General features: G+C 38.2%; 1 protein-coding gene across 1 annotated transcript in view; it reads right to left on the bottom strand.

Annotated features, from left to right (window-relative positions):
• The window catches only part of LOC131064401 (alpha-mannosidase), a 178,293-nt gene that overhangs the window by 50,501 nt on the left and 102,844 nt on the right, over positions 1–24,948 (bottom strand). Inside the window, exons 21-23 of the mRNA XM_057998534.2 lie at positions 18,966–19,013; positions 18,511–18,630; positions 12,488–12,553 (exon numbers count right to left, since the gene is read on the bottom strand). Of these exons, the coding sequence (XP_057854517.2) occupies positions 12,488–12,553; positions 18,511–18,630; positions 18,966–19,013 (234 nt within the window). The remainder of the gene's footprint in view (positions 1–12,487; positions 12,554–18,510; positions 18,631–18,965; positions 19,014–24,948) is intronic.

Below are 24,948 nucleotides of genomic sequence, written 5' to 3'. Positions count from 1 at the left end.
TAAATGCTTCACTTTACTTTAGGCCATTTTTAATATTTGCAAAGTAAGCGCCCATCTTAAATGATATTAATATTTGACTTTATGATATTAATTGCACCTTATAATATAAAGTCAAAATATTAATTATTAATATGCTCATATAATTAATTATTACTAAAGTATAACTTTAATAACAATTAAATTATCATAACTCCCAAAATAATCATTATTTCTCGATTCTACAAAAACCATAGGGAAGTCCACTATGTTTAGTCCTCAATGTAAGGTTGGTAACACTCACAGATAACACAATGTATTCCACACGTACCAGTTATTCATGTAACAGAACATTCATATATCACAGCATAAGTAATAATGATAAAAAATTAGATCGGAAGAGTTATATCTTTATTGAATTATCTAGAATATATCCATACATAATCTTCCCTACCGAGGTTCCATCCAAACAATATATAGACCCGACAGTTGGCCAAGTTGCCAACCATCACCAACTCCCAACTACCCGATGGGAACCTCTCAGCGACGCAACATAACCATAAACACAACATAAACACAATTATAACTATCAATCCTACTAACATAAGTTATTTACCCCTAACATTAGCCCCCCCAAAAAAGTAGTCGTCTTCCAGACGACTAAGACAATAGGAGCTGAAATACAAAATATAAACTAAGATCGAGGGAGGAGGCGTCCCTGTAGTGGATGGAGAAGAAGATTGTTGTCCGGTGTGAAGTCTCAGGTTCTTTTCTACCAGCAGCTGTCATTCCCATGCCTTCTTTACCATGTGGGCAACTTCCAATAGTTTCTTATCTTTTTGCTCTATCTGTGAGGTGAGCTCTGCCACTTGGGCTGCTAGTACTTGCACCTCCTTCTTCTGCATGCTGCAACATGCCTCATAGGTGGTCATCTTCATTTCCAACTCATTCCGCAGGTTCCTTTCTGCTGCAACTAACTGTGCATGCTTCTCCCCTTCTCGAGTTTTGTTATGTACAACTGCTAAGCTTCTTGCTCTACTTGGTGCTGCCGCATCTGCAAGTATACATCCCGGAAGGCCCCCTCCATGTTGCGGAAGGTGGTGTCCAACGTGCCCCTGCCTTCCACCAGGTGCCTGTGAGTCTATTCCTGAACCATCTCTAGCGTACTACAATTCAGCCACTCTTGTTGCTCGAAGTGGCATGCGAACTCATCTGCACACCCCGTAGTCATGAAGTGACACAGTTGCGTAGCGTCGGCGGAGTTGCCGACCTCCATCTGCCCAGTCAACTGTGCCATTCCCCGTGCAATATCGGAGAGCTCTCCCAGGAATCGCTAGAGTGAGCCTGCTGGATCACTCGGATCTGGTGGAGTGAGGTGGAGCCCTGCTAGTGATTTTTCTGGCCCACAGCTCTTTTGGTCTTGCCCGCCACTTCCTGGGGCTTGATGCTCTCGGTCAACAGACATCCCCTCGTCCTAGTCTGAGATAGTAATAGTTATGTCCGATGTCAGGCACACCTCAATGGCCATGCTATGTGGTGCAGGGGAGGGGGGAAGGTGCGGAGTGAGTGCGAACTGCCCCAGCCATCCATCCAGCGAGGCATCTATATCTTCGTCTATGAGTGTCTCTAGTGCTGCCAACGCCTCCAGGCCATCCCCAGTCATCAATACATCCCTTGCCTCATCTTTCTCCGCTGGTTCCCTACTAGCACCTAGTGTACCACTACGTGTCAGTACCATACCAGTACCTACTAGTATTGTACCAGTGCTCGTCATATTAGTTCCTGCTGGTACCATACCAGTACCTACTGGAGCAGTACCAGTTCTTGTTGTACAAGTACTTGTTGGAGCAGTACCAGTACCTATTGGAGACGTACCAGTACCTGTTGATGTTGTACCAGTACATGTTGGAGTCGTACGAGTACCTGTTGGAGCTGTACCAGTACCTATTGAAGTTGTACCAATACATGCTGGAACTGTACCAGTACCTATTGGCACTGTATCAGTACCTACTGGTACCATACCAATACATGTTGATATTGTACCAGTACCTGCTGGTACCGTACCAATGTCTTTCATACCTGAACCTAGATATGTCATACCAATTCCCTGCTCGGTCATTGTGTCTTTTCCTAGTATGGCCTCCCCTACCACTGTTTGGTCTACCATACTGGTACCCTCTGTGGCTTCTGCTGCAAGTACAACCAAGCTAATTTGTGGCAATGATACCTGCCACTATGCTAGTGGTTCCCCTTCGTTGATTTTTCGGAACAGCACCCCTACTAGTCGCACGTCCCCCATAGGGATGGCCATGGTAAGTGCTTCTTGCGGTACCAAGTGTGCCGAAGACAATTTCGGAGGTGTGAACTTCACCCTCGTACTCTTCCATTGTGCCCGTAACCCTCTGTGTTGATCCTCCTCTTCCTCTTCCTGCTACTACGACTCTGCTTCCCCTTCATCCTCTGCAACTGTGTGTGGTACCATGCGAAACCCTTCATCACCACTTTCCTACTCCTCAGTCTCCTTTGCCTCTTCCTCAGACCCTTCAGCACTACTGGCATCTTCGAACTCTATAGATGCGTCCAGCTTCCTCCTCAGTTTGGTTGGCTGCACGGTATCACCTAGTGTGTCCAAGTGGGTATGGTAGTATATGGTAGGTTTATTTGGTTCCACCCGTCCATGCGGTTCGAATGTTCCCCACATTTCTGGTGGTACTTGCAGGCGTACAGCGTCCAAGAATAAGCTGATGGCATGATGGCACATGTTGAACGTCTTGTGTTCTAGTTTGAGAAAATCATGAATTCGTTCTGCCAAGAGTTGCCCCCAGTTGTACACCTTCCCACACTTAATCCCATTCATTAATCCTATCATCCACACAGCTATGTCAAATGCATAGCTGGCTCCTGTAAGGCGACTTTTTACCAGGTCCATTAACATCCTCCATTCTCCTGGTGCGATAAACGCACGTTTCAACCCCCTGCCGTGGACTAGGCACTCTTCCACTGTTCCTCTGTGAGGTCATCCCTACATACCAAGTCCATCAACCATTTCTGTTTTTCCTTGGTAAGCTTTTTGGTTGGTTTGGCTGCAGATGCCTCCTTCTCAGGTATGCCAAAAAACAACTGAAATCCTTCAGTTTAAAAGAAACTCGCACTGTGCATCCCTGAAACTGAATGATGGAGGCTCTTTCTTGCGGGATATATCCAGACACCATAGTCCGCAGTACTGGCTCAAAATCCTTGATGCTGAACGTGGGCATTTGGATGGCATGGTCTACCTGAGCCTTCCTGAGGGAGTCCTTTATTAAATGGTCCGGAGGCGTTTCTTCCCACCAAGTGCGGCATTCGCTACCGGTCACACTTTCAAATGCTACATTCTTCGCCGTGAGCTCCTCTAAGTCCTTCTGCACCTTTGGCCGGTTCCTGGCTTTCTTGCTGCTGGTTGGCTCTATGGCAGTCATGGCTGCACTATAACTGCCCTGCTCTATTCACCTTCCTTTGTCCCGTCCGTGGCCATTATTATAACTGTCTAAAAGGGTGCTTCGCCAATTTGTATGACCCATTGCACTATCCACTGCCTTCTCACCGTATAGAGTCCAAGGTTTGACTTGCCAAATAACCTTCTTCCTTCTTATACCTGCCTGCTTCTTGCGTGTACGGACTATTGCATGCTGGTCTCTGTACGGTACCGTACGGTATTCGTTTCCTTGGCCGTACGACTTCCTCCTTCCTTGCGTCGACGGCTATACACTACTGTACCGACTACTTAGCTTGCCGTACGGTCTACACTGAGCTCTGTACGACAAATAATGCCGAGATTGATCTATGTCATACCTAAGACTTTGTACGACGTACGGCATGGCCTGTTGAATTTGGTGCCAACCGTACGGACTAGGTGCGTCTGTCGTACGTCCCGTCCTTCCCTGTGCTATGCGTTCTGTACGTCGTACACCATACGGAACATCCCGTTGCCTTCTACTTCCTCCTGTTGCCTTCGTACGCGTCGGTCGTACGCCATACGGGTGAGGCATTTGTCTTTCCTGATTTCCAGTACGAGCAATCTGTACATCGTACAGGCCTTCCAATGCTCCTTCCCATGCCTTCACGTCCGTACAGTTGGTCCGTACGGTGTACGGGCTGAAGTCCTCTCATGTGTCCATTCGTACAAGTACCTACCTTTGCCCTTCCAGCTCCGCCTTGCTGTCGGGTTTGCTTCGCTTCCTCCCCCACTCTGTATACAAATGGGCCTCTTGGGGGTTTTTATAATTACTTGTCCTTGTCAGGGTTAGGGTTAGGCATAAATGCTTTATTAACTTAATATAAAATAAATGCCTTTTTATCAGTCGTAGTTTTTCCTTATTTATTTCCCTTACTTTAACTTTTTCCATGCCCCTTTCCTCGTACTTGATGGGTTTGTCTCGTTCAAACTAGTGGGCTCGCTTGTCATCCACTCGTGCCATTCCCTCCTAGTACCTGCCGTACTCCGATGGAAATGACTGTTCCTCCATACCGCCACTTGATTCCCCAATCTTGCATATTTGCAGCATGTGGCACTCTGGGTGGAAGACCTCGTAGTCCTCCATCTGCCAATGGAAGAGTCCGGCCAACGAACTAGTTCCATCCTTAGGGCATCCGTCCAGTTCCAATACTCCCTCCTTGTTGGGTTCCCTTCCTCCTCTGTCTCCTTCGGAACCCCACTCCCATCTATTTGAGTCTTCCAAGTCGGAGTCAGACGACGCAAGCTCTTCACTGATGAACTGATTCCTCAGGTCAATCACATACTTATGGCCTTCACTTTCGATTGAGAGTGTATTCTTCTTCCAATTATGATTGGCTCTAGCCATGATCAGCCATCCCCTTCCCAAGAGGGCGTCGTACACTTTTCTTTCCAGTGGGATGACTACGAAGTCCAAAAGGAATTGTTGTGTCCCGATCACTACCTTTTGTGCCATGAGAGTACCGAGAGGTTTGATACCGTGTTGATCTGCACCGACCAGATGAAATGTTGGTGGCCAGAGAGTAGGCTTGCCAAGACCTCTCCAAGTTTCTTCCGGTAGCACATTGACCCCAGACCTGCCATCCACAATGGTGTTTGTGAGCTTTTGTCCCATTATATCCATCTCCACCATAGAAGGTTTTCGTCCAATACTCACCGTGAGCAAGATGGGGTCCATGGCATCCGTACCAAGTTCCTTCACCGGAGCCGTACTAAGTGGTTCTGTCATCGTTCGGTGTTCCTGGTTGATGGTAGTGTCGCCGGCTGCATTTGTCAGGGCCATCCTCAACTGTGGCATGGTCTGTAGAAGATCGAATACCCCCATGGGTATAGTGGTCTGTAACATCTGCTTAATGATAGTTTTCTCTAGTTCTGAACGGAGTGGGGTATTGGCAGCCGGGTGCAAGGCCCTCCGTTCTTCTGCCATCGCCCACTCAATATCTGCCCTGGCTTCTTGGAGTCTTTCTTTCTCCGTGCGAGGGCTAGGATACATGGCTTTCTTGTTTTGCAATCTTGTGATTGGCAGTACGCCTTCCCCTGGTTCTTCTACCTCCACCATATTTACCCCTTTTTGCTTTGGACACTCTGTGTCCTCATGATTCCCCAGACCACACCATTTGCATAGCAAACTTCCTGCGTCATCTCCATTTTGGCATTCCTGCACAAAGCGACCCCATTGGTTGTATTTCCAGCATTGGATCATGGGTTGTCCCTTTGCGTCCTATTGAATTCTACTCCGTGGAGTGTTAGTATTGGATCTATTGTTACCCCACCAGTTGTTTCGGTACCCTCTAGGAGAGGCGTCAGAGTTTGCTGCCGACTTTGGAGGTGTCGCTGGCGGTGTGACTTGGTCGGGTTGGGCGTAGAGCACTTGTGTGCTCCGTGCTTTCAAGTTGTGTGGGCATTCCTTAATGGAATGTCCCATTACTTGGTAGATGTCACAAAAGGCTTTGCGGGGACAACTCCCCTTAGTGTGTCCTTCCGTCTTGCAGTCGGTGCACCATAGCTCTTTTCCTTCCCTGCCACTTTCTTTGTCACCTTTTAATTCTTTCATCATCCTCATCATATCCCTTCGGAGTGCTTGCACGGTTTTGGAGTCCCCATCGCTGTCTTCATCCATACTGTCACCATCGCTCACCCGACGTTTCCCTCGGGATGTCTTGTTTTCACTTTCAATATCCATCGCGCGGTTATATGCTTCATCATACGAGGGCGGAGGAACCACTTTCATCTTCCGTCTGAGGGACGATACCAGTCCTTCAACAAACCACCGCTTCTTGAGGCCATCAGCCGGCTGGTTCTCCATTTTGTTGAGTAGTTCCCTTAGCCTTCTGTTATATGCCCACACGCTTTCACTTTTTCCTTGCTTGGTGTTGTAAATCTCTGCCACAATTTCGTTGTCATCCCTTAGGAGTTTGAACTCCTCCTGGAAAGCATTCTTCAAACTGTTCCAGGATGTTTTATACTGGACATCCAGGTCTGTATACCAATCAATCGCTATTCCCCGCAGGGTGGCTGGAAATGCTTTCAACCAGTAATCGCGGTCATCCTGGCCATTTGCTTCCCAAATGGTCACGCATGTCTTACAATGTTGTACGGGATCCTCTGACCCGTCGCCCATGAATTTTGGAAGCTTTTGTTTCTCCAGGGTTTGTGCCATTGTTCTTGTGTGGAAGGTTTTATGTAGCGCTTGGAAGTGACTATATGCCGGAAAGGTATTATGTGCCCGAGAGGTACCGTATGCTCTTGGTCTAGCTGGGCACATGTTCGCAGGGCTTTGGTCACCCTCACTCCTACAGTCCCTCCTTCCCAAGGTTTCTAGATCTAACCTTCCTATTTTGATTCCCTCTGCCAAGGACAAATTCCTGATGCGAGATAATGTTGCTTCAAAAATAGTGGCGATCTTCTCATGCAGGTCTCATACCGCCTTCTCTCCTTGTTCGGAATATTCTGACGGGTTGCTCTATGACTCGGCTCCGTAGTCCTCTTCGCTTGACGTCGAGTGTGGGGCAGGGCCTAGTCGGCAAGATCCTCCTCTGCTACATCTGGAAGTGGCAAGTTCCTGGCAACCTCAACCAACTCCTTCACGTACACGGCCTTTGTCTCTCCCGACTACGACTCCGACTTCTGATGCGTTTCTCCGAGCTCCTCGAGTCAACAACCTCCCTTAGCCATCATCTCCGTTTGTCCTGTTCTTTTATGCGGAGAGATCTTCGTACAATTCCCTCGTCTACTCCTTCGGTGGTAGTGGTACATTTGTCCTTGTTTGGCCGTAGGGGCATCAAGTGCTAGAGGTACGGCGTCGACCAGCCTCCCTCTCCTCTTCCTCCCTATGGCTCTATTCCTCGTACCTTCGGAGTACTTGTTGCCGACAGAGTTCTCGAGTAGTTTCCTCCCTTCAATCTTGAAGTGCAATCAAATTTCTAGCGAGTTACCTTGGAATACTTCCGAGCAGGCCAAAGACGGAGTGCTGACGGTGAGTTCACCACGTACCGTGCCTTCCGAGACGGCTCTCTCCCGAGCCTCTCTCTGCACGTATTGCGTGACCGACACGTCTCACAACTCTACCAAGTCTACTGTCAACTGATCCTCTCATGTCTCTTCTGTGGTACTTTCTTCGTGTGTGTCGCTGTCCACGACAATCAATTGTTGGTTGAATGGCTGACCCATTAATTCCTTCCGCCTACCGCCATAGTTATCTCCAAGTTCGTTCAGGCAACGACGCCAAAATGTTTAGTCCTTAATGTAAGGCTGGTAACACTCATAGATAACACAGTGTTTTCCACACGTACCAATTATTCATGTAACAAAACATTTATATATCACAACATAAGTAATAATGATAAACAATTAGATCGAAAGAGTTATATCTTTATTGAATTATCCAGAATATGTCCATACATAATCTCCCCTGCCGAGGTTCCATCCAAACAATATATAGACCCAACGGTTGGCCAAGTTGCCAACCATCACCAACTCCCAACTACCCGACAGGAACCTCTCGGCAATGCAACATAACCATAAACACAACATAAACACAATTATAACTATCAATCCTACTAACATAAGTTATTTACCCCTAACACACCTCATCCTCTGCATATCTAGGTGCCTTAGGAAAAATAGTAAGGTTGGCCTCTATCATCCTCATGACTTACTATAAATATTAAGTAACCCCAAACGGAGACAGAATTACCTAAATATACTGCCATAAAAGAACCCAAGGATCTAGAGAAGAACACTACCAACTGCCACCTGAAGAGCCCCATAACTGCTCAACTGGACCCTCTCAACACACCATTAGCCTACAAGGGTCAAATGATAGGCTAATCCTCTACTATCTCTGACATATCATGGAGAAGGGGACATTACAGCAAGGTATCCATTTTGTTATTGTTTTGAATTCAATTTTCAAATTCGAACATTTAAGGATGAAAACCCTTGGTGTATGAAATCAAGAATACAAAAAGCCTCTTAGTTTCCATCATGGATTTGAGGGCAAAAACCCTCTTGTCCAAAGGTGAGGATTCTATTCGGGGATCACATCTGATCTTATTGTTGCTATTTATTCCAACTGAAACGATTTATTTTTGCAAGCAAATCAACATATCATTCACTCTTATCAGAATTTGGAGATCATATACAGCTGCACCGAGTTTATGCTTGATGTTATCAGTGATTTACCAGCAGATTTGAGAGGGTTTATGCCACTGTACAGGGTTTTCATTGCCGCCAACATTGCAGACCTGGCCCATACATTTTCCAGCATGTTGTGACTGTTATAAACCTACTCCCAGCCTGCATCATCATTTATATTCATTTCACGTCTACATTTCAGTCTTGTGCTACCCCTTTGAGGTTTTCTATATGTCTGTACAGCTATATGGCAACGTGTAAGTAGACTGTTGCTATTTGCATTCTAAAACTGACTTATTGCTGATCCATTATGTGTTGTTGAAGGGTTTAATTCTGATAATAAATGAATTAACGCTGACCTCTCATTCACAATTCAAGGGTTTGTTGCTGATGGTTTTAGCTATTATTATCAATTATTTGGAATAACACTAAGATCTGAAAGTTTCTATTAATAATTTAGCATCATTTATTATTGGATCAGCTGGTTCTTTACAGTTATTTTGATAAATGAATGACAAAATTAAATTCTAAAACTTGTTATTGCTCATCTAACTAGTGTAGGGTTTAGTTATGTGTTTGAGTGCTTGTTTCTACTTTTCCATGAACATAAAATAAACAAAAATATTGCATACATTTCAGGGTTCTCGACTGGAGTCATTACAAAATATACTAGAAATTTAGACACTTAATAGTGAGAAACTTTTTCAATTTAATTCCAATAAAATAGTTTGCACAGCCTTAGATAGCTAGGGTAAAGTATTTGTTTTCTAGCTTTGAATTGAAAATTCTCGAGAGGGTTTTCAAATCCTACTACTATTTAAGGTGTGACAATAATATTAGGAGAGGTTGGTGTGATCTACATTGGAATGTTCTCAAGGAGAGTTGTGGTTCCCTCCTACAAAGGGTTTCTTGAAATTAAACTTTGATGGAGCTGCTAATGGTTATCTAAGTATGGCGCAAGGGATATTGTCATTATAGACTCTTTAGATAATCAAAAAAAGAGGTGGAACAGGAAAGCTATAGCTACAAAGCTTGGAGTGGTTGTATTGCAAAATCATTCTAAACTCATAGTAAAAGATAATTCATTGGATGTGATAAATGCAATAAACAGAGGTAAGACCATGAGCTGCAAACTCCTATATATTTTTCAAGTTCTCAGCCTAAAGGGAAATTTTGAAGAGATCTCCTTTAAACATTATGAAAGGAATATGAGCAAGGCGGCAAACTGTTTAGCTAACAAAGGTATAAGAAAGAGCTGATAACGACATTTACAGTGATTGAGACAAAATCTAGAAACTTTTAGGCTCAATGCAGTCCTACAAGCCCCCTTGATAAAATAGTTGTAGCTTTTATGTATTGTTGCCCTACATGTTAAGGGGTGATGGAAATGATTAGTTAGGTTGTTTATATTAGAAGCATTTTCTTTGTGTTGACAATTGGGAAGTATTTTTGCTTTCAATGAACCTGCAAATTTAGTTTTTGTCAAGAGCTTATTAGTAGAATTTGTTTTGGTGGTGGGGAAGTGTTCCAAGGTGGCAATAAGAGGTGAAATTATTACAATTTTTTCTCTTCTCATACCTAATGCTTCAGTTAGATTATGGCTATTGTGATAATTTCTTCCAAACAAATCTTTGGCGCCTCTAGAAATGTGGAGATGGCAATTGAACCTGTTTAAAAACTAGAAGTGCTAGGGGTTGAGGGTAAAGGCTATGCCTCAACTCTTGTTCAAGGTGGTGGTAAAGAAGCAAAAGTTGTGGAGTTACAGCATGAAGTGGTTGTTCTTAGGAATTCTGCAACAATGTAGTGAAGGTACTTGCAAGTCTGCAAGTCCATGACCATGGATACCTTGAGATGGGATGTGATTTTATTATTTTTGTTTTATGTGCTTTATCTTTCCACAAATCTTTTCCGTTGTAGAGATGGAACAAGATTCCCATCCCTAGCAAGTCATCACTCTTGAAGACCAATCAACTAAAAGGTTAATGGATGGAAGGTTAAGCTTGTCTGGATTTGGACTATTGATAGTTAATGCTATGTAGCATTTTGTTAGTTACAGCCTATGTGGCAGCATTTAGTTACTTCTATGGCAGTGTTTGATTGTATCTTGAATTATAGCACTATTTTCAAGAGTAGGGCTCCTAGAGAACCCCTATAACTATATCTACAAATAATATAAATTTTATCATGCTCAATGTAAAATTCATTATTTAACCTTGTGTTTCAGTATTGTGTGAGATTTTAAAGTTTATAGGAAAATAATTGATAAATTCAGGCTTCATACTCATTTGATCATTTATGAGATATTATTTTCTCCTTTGCTATTTTACTTTTTAATCATAATTCAGCTCTTTCAGTGATTGTGATAAATTTCTCCATGGGATATAATCTTGTGTGAATAGTTTTACATATTGGATAGAGATTATGAATAGCTGCAAGATTTGTATTGTGATTATTGTTAATTCGGGTGTTTGTAGCTTTCAATAGTAATATTTGGGAACTTTGATTTGTGAAGTCTTCTATTGTATGTAATCCTATGTTTTGTTTGTGAGCACAAATTCCTACTCTACAATTTACTTAGAAATCTATGTATATTTTTTTTGTGTTTCAAGAAAACCCCTAAATGTTTGCAGTAAGTGCTTAATTATTATTTCCGGTTAAGCCTAGTCCAAGGGGCAAAAAGTATTACATTTCATGATTATTTTTTCATAATATGTCAAAACCCAAATCAAGCTTTGTATGTTGTGATTTTTGTACATAGTTTTATTTGTTTTTATAAGCATAGGGGAGCTGACCCTTTCAACACAACGGGAAATCACATCATTTATGGCAATCTTCACACACACTATCAGTGGAAATTGTCATTTTCCATTGGGCAATTCACAACTTGTGGTTATATTTTTCAACACTAACATAAGATATAGCCTACATATATTATTATTGTCGTCTTATTCAGTTTCTATTGAACTTGTTGTTATGAAAATATGAATATATAATAATATATACATGGCTGACTTATGGATGAGGTTGGAATGGGGATGGCGCATGGATGGCATGCTATAATAATGCACAGATACCATATCTTAAGTCAATTGCCAACAAACTTTTGAGAAGTACAAGCTGGTTAAAATATGATTTGTAGATGTAATTTTACAAAAGAGAGCACATTATGATGGTCCTCAATCCTCTTACACATTCAACCTATTATGAATCTTATGACTACAAACCTTCCTTTTCTATAATTTAAATGATTCCAAGATAGATTATGTCTCGTGAAAATGAGGCAATATAACAATTAACAAAGTAGTTACACTTGAGATCAAATGCATACTAGTTTAAATTGTTTGTCAGCTATATTTTCATTATTCAATGTAACTCATTAGCCAGGTAATAAACTTTCAATGTGAACATTTAGGCTACATTTCAAGTTCTCATAAATTCTTTATATAATATATTTTTCAGATGTATAACATTTCCCTGAAGCTATCTGAAAGGATTGATTTTTCTTTAGAGAATCAACATAATTTTATGTCCATACCATATAAGTTAACTTTGAAAACGTTTCAAAAAATATTTTTGGGAGTCTAAATACATGTTTATTCGTAATCAATAACTTGTATCTGAAAAATAAGATTTTTTTTGCATCACTGAAACATTTAAACTCAATCCAAGCATTGCCACACAGATGTCTAACCCTAATTTTTTTTTATATCTATAGCACACAATTACTTTACTCATTATGCATTACTGAGATACATAGCATATAATTAATTTACTCATATTTCATTAAATGTTGATCATAGGATTCATGTCAACAACTTCTTAAGTACCAAATTATATAGTAGTTTAGAGATACAATATTATATTTGAATTTTCAAAACTTACTGGATAATAATTTCCTGCCACAGGTTGGTGTACTTGTAGATCCCAATCAGTTCTGTAATCCCTTACCTATCTCACAAATAAAGATCAATTCAATTCTTGTCTAATTGAAAAGTGTAAATCATATAGAATTTTGCACATTAACAAATATTGAAAGCAACCAATGTCTTTCAATTTACGAATCTACACTTATTCAAGCAATGTAAGTGCCTGACTGCAAAGTTACACTATTCTTAGGGCAATAGACTTATTAAGATGTTACCCTTATTAGTTAAAGAAAGGGTCAAAATCTATTTAATAATAATAGGTTTATGAGAAGCTCTTCTTCATGCATAGGACTAAAACTTACCAGTACCATCATTAACTCTAATTTCTATACCAAATAAACTAGAGAGAGAAAATAAAAATATTACTGTCTGTAAATGAACAAAAATAGATCATCAAAGGGACTAGATTGTACATGTACACTAGAAAAGTACCAGGGAAAAGAGCACCCTAGACATGATGCAAATGCAAAATTCAATAAACATTTAAACAAGGTTTTAGCCTAAAAAGAGTGACCTCCAAACCAATATAATTATATATGGAAAAAAGGTTGAGGGGGAGGCAGGGTGTAGTTGGAACCATACAATGCACAAGAAATAGAAGAATACCACCCATACAAGGAAAATTTAGGGGTAAGTAGCTTGAGCTGGAAATCATAGTAAGCAATTATTCCCACAAAAGACCCCTTCTAACATTGAGTTAAAGGTCTAAAAAGGATAGAAAAGATTGGTGATATAGCTAAAGAAATCAGAGATATTTTTGACATTTGCAATTGACAACCTTATAAGAAAAGGGTTAAAATTAGAGATTAAGCCATCAAAAATCCATAACATTTGAGGGTGAATATGAGATTGATATAGGCCAAACAACAATACCCCTAAGTGGCAACAAAACAAAAACAAAAACAACTTAAGAAAGTTCACATGAAAAATTGAAATTAGTCATCTACACAATCTAAAAAACATTGTAAGAAGTTGTAAACAAAATTCAAATTGAAAGAGATTCTATGGTGCAATCAAACTAAGGTGCATAAATAACTAGAAAATTGAGCAAATTCTTCAATCAGCAAGGCAACTCTTTGATCACATTGTTTAGCATGTGAGGTTTCTTTGTTCAAGAGAGGATAGAATACTTGATATTTAATTCTGTGTTCGAGGTGTCATAAAAAACACATCAACAACTCAGCAAGGCAACTCTTTGATCACATCATTTAGCATATAAGGTTTCTTTGTTCAAGAGAGGATAGAATACTTGGTATTTAATTCTGTGTTCGAGGTTTCATAAAATAAAAAAACACATCAACAACTCTATAGTGAGTTGTATGGCAGTTGAAGTTGTATGAGGAGGCAGGTCCTAGCCATTCTCATTGGGAGTTTTGGAGTTAATTCAGTAACTCCTCCATCTGTCAAACTTCTATAGCAACCCATTCTTATTTGCAGACCTATTCCATCTTATACTCTCTTAACATTTGAAATGTAGGCATTGACACTCTAAATTCCAAGGTGTGACTCCCACTCTAGGCTTGTTTTTAAGACATCAAAACCTTCTCAAATTGGCCTTATCTACATCTTATGGATCCATGGGACAGTTGCAAGAAATACCAGCGAGGCACACAAAAACCAAAGGGGGTCCTTGTTGGAGACGGGGCGTGTGTGTGCAACACAACACCACCCTTCATAGCATTTATGGTGATCAGAAAATATCATTTATAATTAGTCTCTTACAACTCCATAGGAATGCTACTTGGATTCCTTTAAGTATAGCCTAAGCCAATTCCTAATTATTATGTTTCCACGCTACATGATTGACATAGAGTGGGATAGGTTGGCATTTTAAGTCACCAAATGTTCCACCCCTACTAGCTAAACCCATATTTCCCTTGGGGGTATCAATATTCATTTTATTAGTGGCGAGGGGTGGGGACAGAAAATCGCTATAGGCTTGTTGGGATTTTATATTACATGTAGAGGTTAATATAGTATTAAATAAATAAACAAATTACGAAAGTTGGTTAATAAGTTTTGTTATTCATTGATATTAGATTTGATATTCAGGAGTTACTTCCCATATAGAGGTTGCTTAGGGTAGTTTAAGTAGTTTATTGAAAGAGGCTTATATAAAGCCAAATGCAATCAATGTAATATCATCCCCAAAGAAATAATCTATCATAATAATCTACAAGAATGGTGTAATAAACTGTGTTTGTTCTACTAATTTAAATATGTTCTCTAAGCATAGACCATCTTTGAGCCTGTGAGAAGTCCTGAAAAGTCATGAAGCCTTATCAGTTGAAAACACTGTCGGCAAAAAGGAATATTTGTGGAGAAAGTAATCAAAGAATAGAAATATTGCTGCCTCAAACCACTCAAGTTCAAGGTAACAACATATGTAATAGCAATGGATTCCATGCGTCAATTAATATAATAAGCACACATTACAGTCTAATTGGAGAACAAATTTACCACAAACTCATGTAGTCTACATTCTTGTCCATGTTTACAAAGACATTGTACAACTTCAATATGGCGTTTGAGGAATGTCTGGGTTGATCAACTCATTCAACTACTAGTGTGAGTTGAGAGTCAGAAGCAAAAAATTATTCTCAGCCAGCCTATAAAGTGTATTAGTGGGTTGTACAAGCTTGCTGTTTCCTCTTTGAATTTCAAGTCGAATATTTCATTAAGCAACTGCTTGATGACTTTTAATAGTTTAACTTTTTGGGGTTTTGTCTGAGCACAAACAAATAGAAAGAGAAATAAGTGGCAGGGGAAGGGCAGATATTAGAAGTGACACAACTTACAGAGAAATATATTTCTATTTTGAATTTGGGAATGAGAGGGCATATCTAGAAAGCAAGTCAAGAATGAATATTTCTGGGTGGGATAGAAGCATTTAGTCTGTGAGTGTGAAGGGCATGTGAGAAGAACAAATATTCATGATTTATTGTTCAAAATTAACAGGTGTTTGTAAGTTGATTCTGAAATTATGCGAGAAAGTTTGTATTATCTATTTATTTTCTTATTGTAGATGGATTAGTAATATGTGTTGGTGGTTGACCTCCAAACATGGTGCATAGGTTGGTGAAAGTTTTTGTATATATTACAAAACCTCATCAGTTCAAACCTAAGTCATAAGGTTCGAATTCGTGTTCGTGTTTGACAACCATAAAATTCAGATGAAGTTCGGCAAGGAGAATAATTTGAAAACCAAAAAAAAATAGTGATTAAATTCACCATATATAAATTTGGTTTTTAAAAAAATAAATAATAATAAATTTATAAAAATAAGATAATGTTATATTAACTTTGAATACATTATAAGAATTTTTTTATCTTCTGTTGTTCTGTTTAAGGCTAGGAATTTGTTTGTCAGGTGATTCCATTATGTCAGCCTGCAGCAGAGGATTGGTGGTTTCAGATGTAACCTTTGTTTCTCAGATTAATGAAGGGAGCTATCCCCATAATGATAGCACTTGTGCTCAAAAAAAAAAAACCATTATAAGAAATTTTAAAATATTATTATATAAATATGTTTAAAAATTTAATTTAAATATTTATATTATAAATATAAATATATTAAATTTCATAAGTAAATAATTATTATATTATAGCTAAAATCTAATTTAAATATTTTAAAATATTTTATTAAAAAATAAGATAAAAAATGATTTGACTTCGTTTAAAAAATAACATATAAAGATTTAACTATTATTAAAATGAAAAACAAAACTTAGAAGTTAAAAATCTAAATAATAGATTTCAGAGTAGCAGCAGAAAACCGAAAAGTTAAAATCTAAATAGTAAATATTAAAACACCAGCAGCTGAAAAACTTAAAAAGTTAAAATCTAAATCTTAAATATTAATCAAGCAGTAGTCTGTAGAGGGGGAAGAATGCGTCAGCTTGCTCGTATTTTTCAGTTAAGGATATCATGATTATCCACTTGCCTTCCTTTCTATCTACAAATATTGTTTCACAGTAAGTGGTCTAGCATCTCATGTTGAAGTGGATAGCATTTCAAAAACTTTAGAATCTGTTTCTAGAGACTGACGAATTTTTGCCATCTAGATTTTGGGAAACCCAACAAAAGCCAATAGAAAATCCCAGCCAAAGTGCACAAAAATCTGTAAGCCCTTCTCCCTATGAATATTAGGGCAAAGGAGAATGAATTTATAAGATTTCTTTGAAGTTCGTTGAATTTTGAATTTCATGGATGAAATTTGGCAAACCCTGTGACTTAGGTTCAAACCTTGTTTGTGCCTCACAATGACTTTCTATCTTTTTATTTCACCTTTATAACATACTCATATGAATAGCCATAGGTTTTTCGGCATTGTGAATCCATCGGAAAGTTCCTTTCAGGACATATTCATTAAAAATAGTATCATATGGAAATATTTGTGAGAGTTGCTATAAGGATATAATTGTAATCAGGTGCTTTTTGGTAAAAACTGACACCATGAAAATGAATTTTTTTTCGTCACCTCATGCTTGTGCTATCAAAGTTATGGACCCTTTACATGTTACATCTAATGACATTTAAGAGATTCCATCGTTACTTCTGATGGCTAGAGTGTAAAGAGGTCAAAGGAGACAATAGAGGCACGGAGTTTGGAAAAAGAAATCCATCTCAACCTAGCTTCTTGCTCTATAATGGCAGACTGTTTGAGAAGCACCACCACATTTGTGTCCCTTCTTGGAACAAGGGAAGCTAGGCAATTGTTGGTAGTATTTGTCAATAGTGTAATCACAAAAAGAGGTGTGGTTAGTGAAACTATAACTAGTGTATTCGCTAAAGGTGTGGTTAATGTACCTAAATTTATTGGTTTTGTTCTATTGTACATTGGGGGAGAGATTTGTTCCTTTTTAGCAGTAAAGGAGGGATTTTGATACACTCAGATGAGGGTGCACCCTTAGAGGAAAATTGTTCTCTCATTGTTCAAGTATTGGAGGAGGGATTTGGACACTCTTAAAGGAGGGTGGACTCTTAGAAGAGAGTTTCCTTCGTTGTTCATTGAGGTTGGGATTTGTTCTCTCATGTGGTACAGAGGTTTAGCAGGTATAATTTGACAATTAGGACATTTAATGACATGATTATTTTGGTATCTTAGGTGAGTAAAGAGATTTGGACAAACTGCTTCATTAAAATTTGATATGGGCTGTTGTGTTTTATCCATTGTTTGGATTGATGTAAGAAGGGAGGAATGTTGTGATTTTATACTACATCTATAGTTTAGTATATAATGGTATTAAATAAATAAATACATTAGTAATATTCGTTAATAAGTGTTGTTAGAAATTTTATGTTAGATTTGATATCCAAGAGTTATTTTCTTGCTTCTTAAGGTAGTTTGGGTTGTTGATAGAAAGAAGATTTTAAAAAGATAACTGCACAATCAATAATTATATTATCCCAATGAAATAATATATCATATACCATTTTATATCTGCAACAATGGTAGGATGATATTGTGTTTTCTCTACCAACTTCAATAAGGCTTAATTTTTCTAATCAAGGTAAATCCATTATTGAAAATTATATTCTGTGTTTAATTACAATAATCCCACTGTATTTTACTAATAAATTTAAGCTTTTGGTAATTTTGACTACTGATTCTTTGATGATTTTCATGGATATCTTTTGTCTTCTCTGATCTAATCTAAGAAATTTCATATAGTCCATATTTCTTGTAATAGTTTGGACCTTGAAAAAAAGAGGTCCTCCCCCAGTATTTTGTTTTCCATTTTCACACTATGTTTCCATGAATGACAATCCTAATACAATAGTTTGTGTGGTATAAGGTTAAGAAAGCTTCAGAACTTTTATGTATGATGAAGATTACAAATCTCAAAATAACTAAAAAGTATGCCAGAAAATTAAGGTATATAAAATTACCTGCTTTATAAAATTTCTTCCATTAACTTAAAAGTATGCCAGAAAATATAGGTAAATTTCAAGCTAGCTATAGAAACAAAAATTTACCCGCTTTATAAAATCTCTTCCATTGGAGTCTGTGTAGAAGACTTTGTTGGTAGCCATATTTGCTGTCATTCGAGTGATCACTTCTTTTCCAACACCATCATCCACAGGAATGGGACCAATCTTCAAGCACATTTAAATATCATACTTGTTAGAAAACAAAAATTATCATAGATAACAATGCACTGTCTATTGCTGAATCATATAACAATAAAAATTCTGGAAACATAGAAAAGAAAATAACTGTATATATCTTTAGATGACTTCATTTTAATAGGATTAATTAATAGTTTCTTGGAATGTGGATATAGGGCTAAGATAAGATTCCACAGCAATTATCATAGTTATGGCAGGCACCATATATTGAAACAATATAGAATGTTAATAAAGAATAAACTTCCCTAAAACATCCATGCAATATTTACACCATCTTTCTTTATTAGTAAGCTAAATCTTACAGTGAATTCCACTTCAGCATGTTCCTTGTCCTTGTAAAGCCTGGTAACCTACAAGACCTCAAATTCAAGTCAATATTTGTAAATTGTATAAGCATAGCTGTCTACATTAGATAATCAAATCAAATCTCTGCTTAAATGGCTATAATGATTTAGAAGAGAATAATCAACTACTGGTTTCAAATTCAAACTTTCAGTCCTGGCATGGATTAAATAAGGCATTTGAATATAAAAAATTATTGAAGTCAATTTCAGCATCGTACAGATTATTTGGAAACAATAAAGAATAAGAATTAACAAGCAGTTAGAAAGCAATTCTGTGAGATTGATATGTGTCATGCCCTGCCATCAAGGAGATATCCACACCTTAGGAAAAATTGTCTTGCCTCAAAACTTCACGATTTTTCCCAAAGAACAGCCAGCGAACATTACTAATGAACAGCAGCTGGTCTGATATTAAACAGCAATGACATTGAGGATGAACAACTGTAGTACCCCTACCCTAATCTAATTCTAATCTTGGTGTAATCTTGGTTAGTGTATCTTAATATAATGTTATAGTCAGATGTTTGATTTAACGCATAGCTGTTGATGGGGTTTTCACACTAGTTGTAAGCAAGTTGTTTAGTGTACCTATTTCGTGGTATTAATATTGAGCTAATGCTTTCATTAAGTTTATATATGTATGCATGTATGACTCTTGGTTGCAGGAGATTTCAGGTACAACGCCGCATGAGTGCGAGGTTCGTCTTCACCTGGATCTGCAGGTTTGAGTGTACTCTTTAATCCTTAGAGTTGGATTAGGTGGTCGTAAGACCCTAGTTGACCTTAGTCGTGCTCAAGTGAGCATCGTCTGCCGTCGCCGGTGTTCCCTTCTTGTTTGGGTTTGCGAGTCGTCTGTTTGGTTGACCTTCTCGGTTTGCATGCTTGGTGTGCATGGTTAATTTGATTAATTAGTCCTTAGTAATTACTTTGATTAAATATGTATTTGTGCATTAGAGATTAATGGACTAAATTAATCAGGATTTCATTATTCGATTTTCATTGATATTGGATTGCTCGTTTTAAATTGGGAGTAAGTTCGATCAAATGACTGATTTTGATTATTAAATGCATTTTGTATATGATGTCGAAAAAGAAAGTTCTGTATTTAATTGCAATAGATTAAATTGTATTCTGTTGGCTTTTAATTAGAAAGGTTAAATTGAATTAAATGAGAATCGATTTTGAATTGGAAAAGCAATTTAAATTATTGATATAGTTAGAAATAGAATTATTTTTAAGAATTATTTTTAAATAAAAATTTTAATTCCAAAAATGGAATTTTGGTCAACTCTTCCATATAACCCAAAATTTGGGGGAAATTTTGGGAGGATGAACATTTTGGAGAATTTTTGGTTGGAAAAATATTTTGGAGATGAAATTTGGGGGGGTTTTGGATGGAGAAGGAAGGATTTGGGAGCTGGAGATTGGAACTCTTCGGCAGATCTTGCCATGAATGCGAGATCAGGTAGGATCTGTTTAACCATTTGGTTTTAAAAAAAAAAAAAATAGTTCCCTGTTTGGCCATTTTGAGTTTGGCTGGAGATTTATCTGAGGATTTGTTATTCCTCAATGCTTTCTGGGTGGTTTGAAATTCCATTGTGTTGGAGAGAATGAAAATCATCAAGAAAACGTGATACCAAAACCTAGTTCTTTTTAAAATCGAACTTATTTTCATCCGAAATTTATACAGCTCATTTTGGCGTTTTTGTTTTGGAAGTTTCGGACTGTGTTTTAAATTAAATAGCGTTCTGTTAAACGCATTTTAACCGAACCATGCGTTTTGTCTTATTTTAAACCGAACTTTGTAAAAGAAAAAAAAAAATGTATATTATCGAGCTGTGCGTGGGTTTTGTTTTACAGTTGTTTGGGGTTAGAGGGCGGGGAGCGGAGCTCCACCCGCTCCTCCTCCCCTCCCCCACGCATTTCCCTCTCTTTCGCTTGCAGCCGCAGCGGCCGTGGCTCACCGCGGTGGTCGCAGGGTGCCGCGGGACCTGCGGGCACCGCAGTGGCGCCGCCCGTGCGAGTTTGCCCTTGGCTAGGGTTTGGGCGTCCAGCCGTCCCTGTTGGGAGGTGGGCCCCGCCCTCGCCTCATTTTAAAATGCGTTTTTTTTTAATAGTTTTGTTTAAAATAGTTTTTTTAATGTATTTTTTTTTATTATTCAAAAAATGCATATAATATTTTTAAATATTATTTTAATGTTAAGATTTAATTAGTTTCTTAATTAGGATTAGGGTGGCAATATCATGATAAATGTTAATTTGGTATTGATTAATTTTGTAATGGAGTTTATAGGTTAATCATTATTCAATCTCATTTCATGACTTATGTACCCTTCCTCATTAAGTTCTAAAACTGTTAATTTTCGCAATTGAATATTATCGATTATATTCTGATTGATCTTGGACTAATAAATGTATATCTTACCTTCTAGCTGATTAGAGCATTTGGCTAATTGAGGTAGTATTGTTTAAAAATAATAGAGAATAGTATGTTATTGGAAAATCGTTGAAATACGATGTAATTACTAATTGATGATGTTAAATATTATCTTGGAACATATCATTTGAGTAATCGAGAAGTAAGTGAGATAATTTACCATTGATCATTAGAAACTGAAACGATATGCTTTTGGAAATGATTATCTCCTATTAGACTCTCTTTTTATAATTATATTTCTGTGATCCGTATAATGCATCTAGGCTTGAAAATACGAAACTGTAGAGGTCGGTTTTGGACCAGTATGTTAATGACGTTTTAATTGGAGATTAAATATCTTATTTATTTGATTAATGGTTGTCTGAGTTTAATTAATATGAATTGGTTTAAGAACTCTTTATGACTTAATATGTCTGTTCGATGCTTTGGACCTTAGAGAGTTAGAAAACCAAGAACAACCTATTCCTAGATGAGGTAGATAACTGTAATCTGATTTAGATCTTGTAGAAAGCCTGATCGACGTTTAATGTTTAGATCAATTCGGAAAGATTGTATCTGTTGATTATTGCCTATGCGAGTTTAATTTTTGTATTCGCTTTTGTTTATGAAATGGCAAGTCATGCTTGTTTTGATAGGACCCTGTCGTATGGCGTGATTTGGGGTACCTGTTTCAGTCCTCGGTTCCGAGTGGACTGTTGTTTGTAGTAGTGTTGCTTTTGATCATATCCTCTATGTGTGAGTCGAATGTTGAATTGTGGTTGACCATTGTTGGTCGGGTCTCTAGTTAGAGTACCGTCAGTAAGTGTTCATCTTTGAGTCGTGTTTGACCAGACGATTGTTTCTCCCTTTTTGAACTCCGTTCGTCTGACCATGTCTATTCCTTGGTTTTGAGTTCGTCTGAGTATAGTCTAGTGTCGCATGGGAAAGTGGCTTTCGATTGGGGGCCGCGCCCAAAGTGGCTGCTGGGTAACCCGTCGAAAGTGAGTCTAATAAGTGATAACCTAACAGTAGATTGGAATGTAATCTCTAAGTAAGTTAATGTGCCTCACACATGGGACGAGTGCTATCATAGACTCGGCATGCTGTGAGAAGGCCTGAAATGGCAAACCACCATTCTTGTCTTCACGAGGGGATGTGTGGGTCCACATGAGGCTTGGATGGGCCGGAAGCTCGGATTAGGTTGCCAGGGTAACCCAGTGTATGGGGCCGGGACCTATGAAGACTTGCCATGGTAACCATACCAGGTTGTGTGATGACACTTGTCCCTACGTTCGCTAGTGTGTTGTCGTTTTGTCCTGTTAAGAGTACCTTTGTGGCTCGTCCTTTTGTTTATGCCCTTGTGAGTATCGGTTTCATGTTAGACCTTGGGTGGTGATGACTCAGTTTTATGGATGCTCTCCTGGACCTTTGTATTAGCTTCGATTATGTTCAGCTGGATCCTGTTCTTTTCAGGGATCGTTTATGTATTTATTGACCGATATGGTCGTTTGTATATTGTTTATGTTTCGCCTTGATGGCTGGATTGTAATTGTGTAACCTCTTGTATTCTTAACTTTATTAATTATCAGAGGGGTCTTGTAGTTGAGCAGACCCGGAGATGTAGCCCTTTAGAGGTGAACTCCGAGATCATTATGGTGTTATGTGGTGTTATTCTCTTATGTTTCCGTTATTCAGCTTTATCATGTATGATTTAGCTTATGTTAGAATGGTTGAGTGGATAAATGGAATTAACTTTAAATGCTTATATTCAGTCCCTTCTTGAATGCCATGTGGATCGAATGCATAAGTGGTTTAGATGAGATTTATCGTAGATGCATGTATGTAATCGTCTTTTACAATGCAATAAGTTGGAATATGAAAGAATGTAACTTAGAGTAATGGAATATATTCTGTTGTTGTTAAGGAAATTAAGTATGCTTGAAAAAGATCTCTTATGTTTATGATGGAATTCTAGTGTGTTAGAATGTTAGATGTATGGCTTGTAATTTTAAATGAAAAGTTTGAATGAAGATTATGAATAGATCTTAATGGATGAATCTTTACTTGTGATTTATATTTCCGTCCTTTGAAAGAAATTATCCTGATTAAGAATTATCTTGTTATTAAGATAATCAGCTTATTGGATTAATTGTGTGAGTTAAGTGAATTGTGAAATTTAAGTAATCTCGTTGGGAAACTCTTTAGGTGTTAGTTGTTGTCTTCCGCTTTGAAATCTGAATCTTTGATATCTTGTTGTATCTTAATGTGGTGTAACTTTAAAAAAAAAAATTATTGCACTCTATTCTTGTGTTATGGCTTAATCCCTTCGGGGTTTCCTGGCGGGGCATTACATTTGGTATCAGAGCCCATGTTGCAAACATTGGGATCTCTGGTGTCGCGTGTGCCCTCTATTGGTGTGAGGTGTATTGACCTTATGTGTATGCTTGTCCTCCTATTGCATGTGAGTGATTGAGCAGACCTTAGCTGGTGTGTAACGTGTGTGTTCACACCTTGATCTCGCCTTCTTGACGTTGGTGTTTGAATGTTTATATGTGCATTGTGTGCTTATTGATGTCTTGGTCTACGATTACTCTTATTTTGAAAGAGAGTCGTATGTACCTTCCCTTATTGAGTGTTGTGCTCTTTAGACTAATCCATTTGGGTTGGTCCGTGCTTGTCTTGAATCTGAAAGTGCGAATTGTGTTTGTTTAAGATTATGATCTAGCTTAGTGTTGTCCACTTGAAGGACTAGTATGGCAATTTTTGAATGCTTATTTTGTAGAAAATTAAATGATCATCACCATTCCTCTCTCTCTTTCTGGAAATTAAAATGATTAGGATATGTGTAATTATCTCTGAATTGAGTTTCTTGTTTGCTAGAGGAAAGGGTGTGACTTCTTGAACCCTTGTGTGAGCCTTATGATGCTTATGTTTTAGATTATTAAAGGGCTATGGGTTTAAAAATTTATTTTGGTTATTGGGAGAAAACTGTATGTGTACGTTTAAAGAATTCTCCATGTGTATTTTGTAGGAGTAGCATAATTAAATTTTATCTTAAGTGAGGTGCATTGCTATGCGAATAGTTGAATTATGTGAAACTGCTTGGTTTGTAGAAGAAGTATTAAAAGGAGCATGTTATTGTAGCTTTGAGAAAGTATTAATGTGTTCCCCGAAAGATTGTTTTATGTGTTTCTTTAAACCAGTTTGATTGAGGATCTATTTTAGCAAATGCTCCATTGAACTCGCTTTTGGGTATATGTAATTACCTTAATGTGTTTAGGAAGTGCGAATGAAAAGCTTGTTCGATGTGCATGCATTAATATGTTTTATTTGGGTAATAGCCCTCGCTTACCTTTTTATCGGAATTTGATTTTAATAATAGGTTGCAAATTATGACATGTGTCTGTTTTGTATTAAGTATAAGAGAGTGTTCTCAAGAGGTCTGGTGTTATCGAAAAGATTGCCTCTCTTGATCTCTGTTTTGTTTCGAAAACTGGAGCCTCTTGTTGCAACCATAATTATTGG

Source organism: Cryptomeria japonica, chromosome 5, assembly GCF_030272615.1.
Source record: "Cryptomeria japonica chromosome 5, Sugi_1.0, whole genome shotgun sequence".
Lineage (NCBI taxonomy): Eukaryota > Viridiplantae > Streptophyta > Pinopsida > Cupressales > Cupressaceae > Cryptomeria > Cryptomeria japonica.
This window is presented reverse-complemented; position numbering and strand designations above follow the sequence as displayed.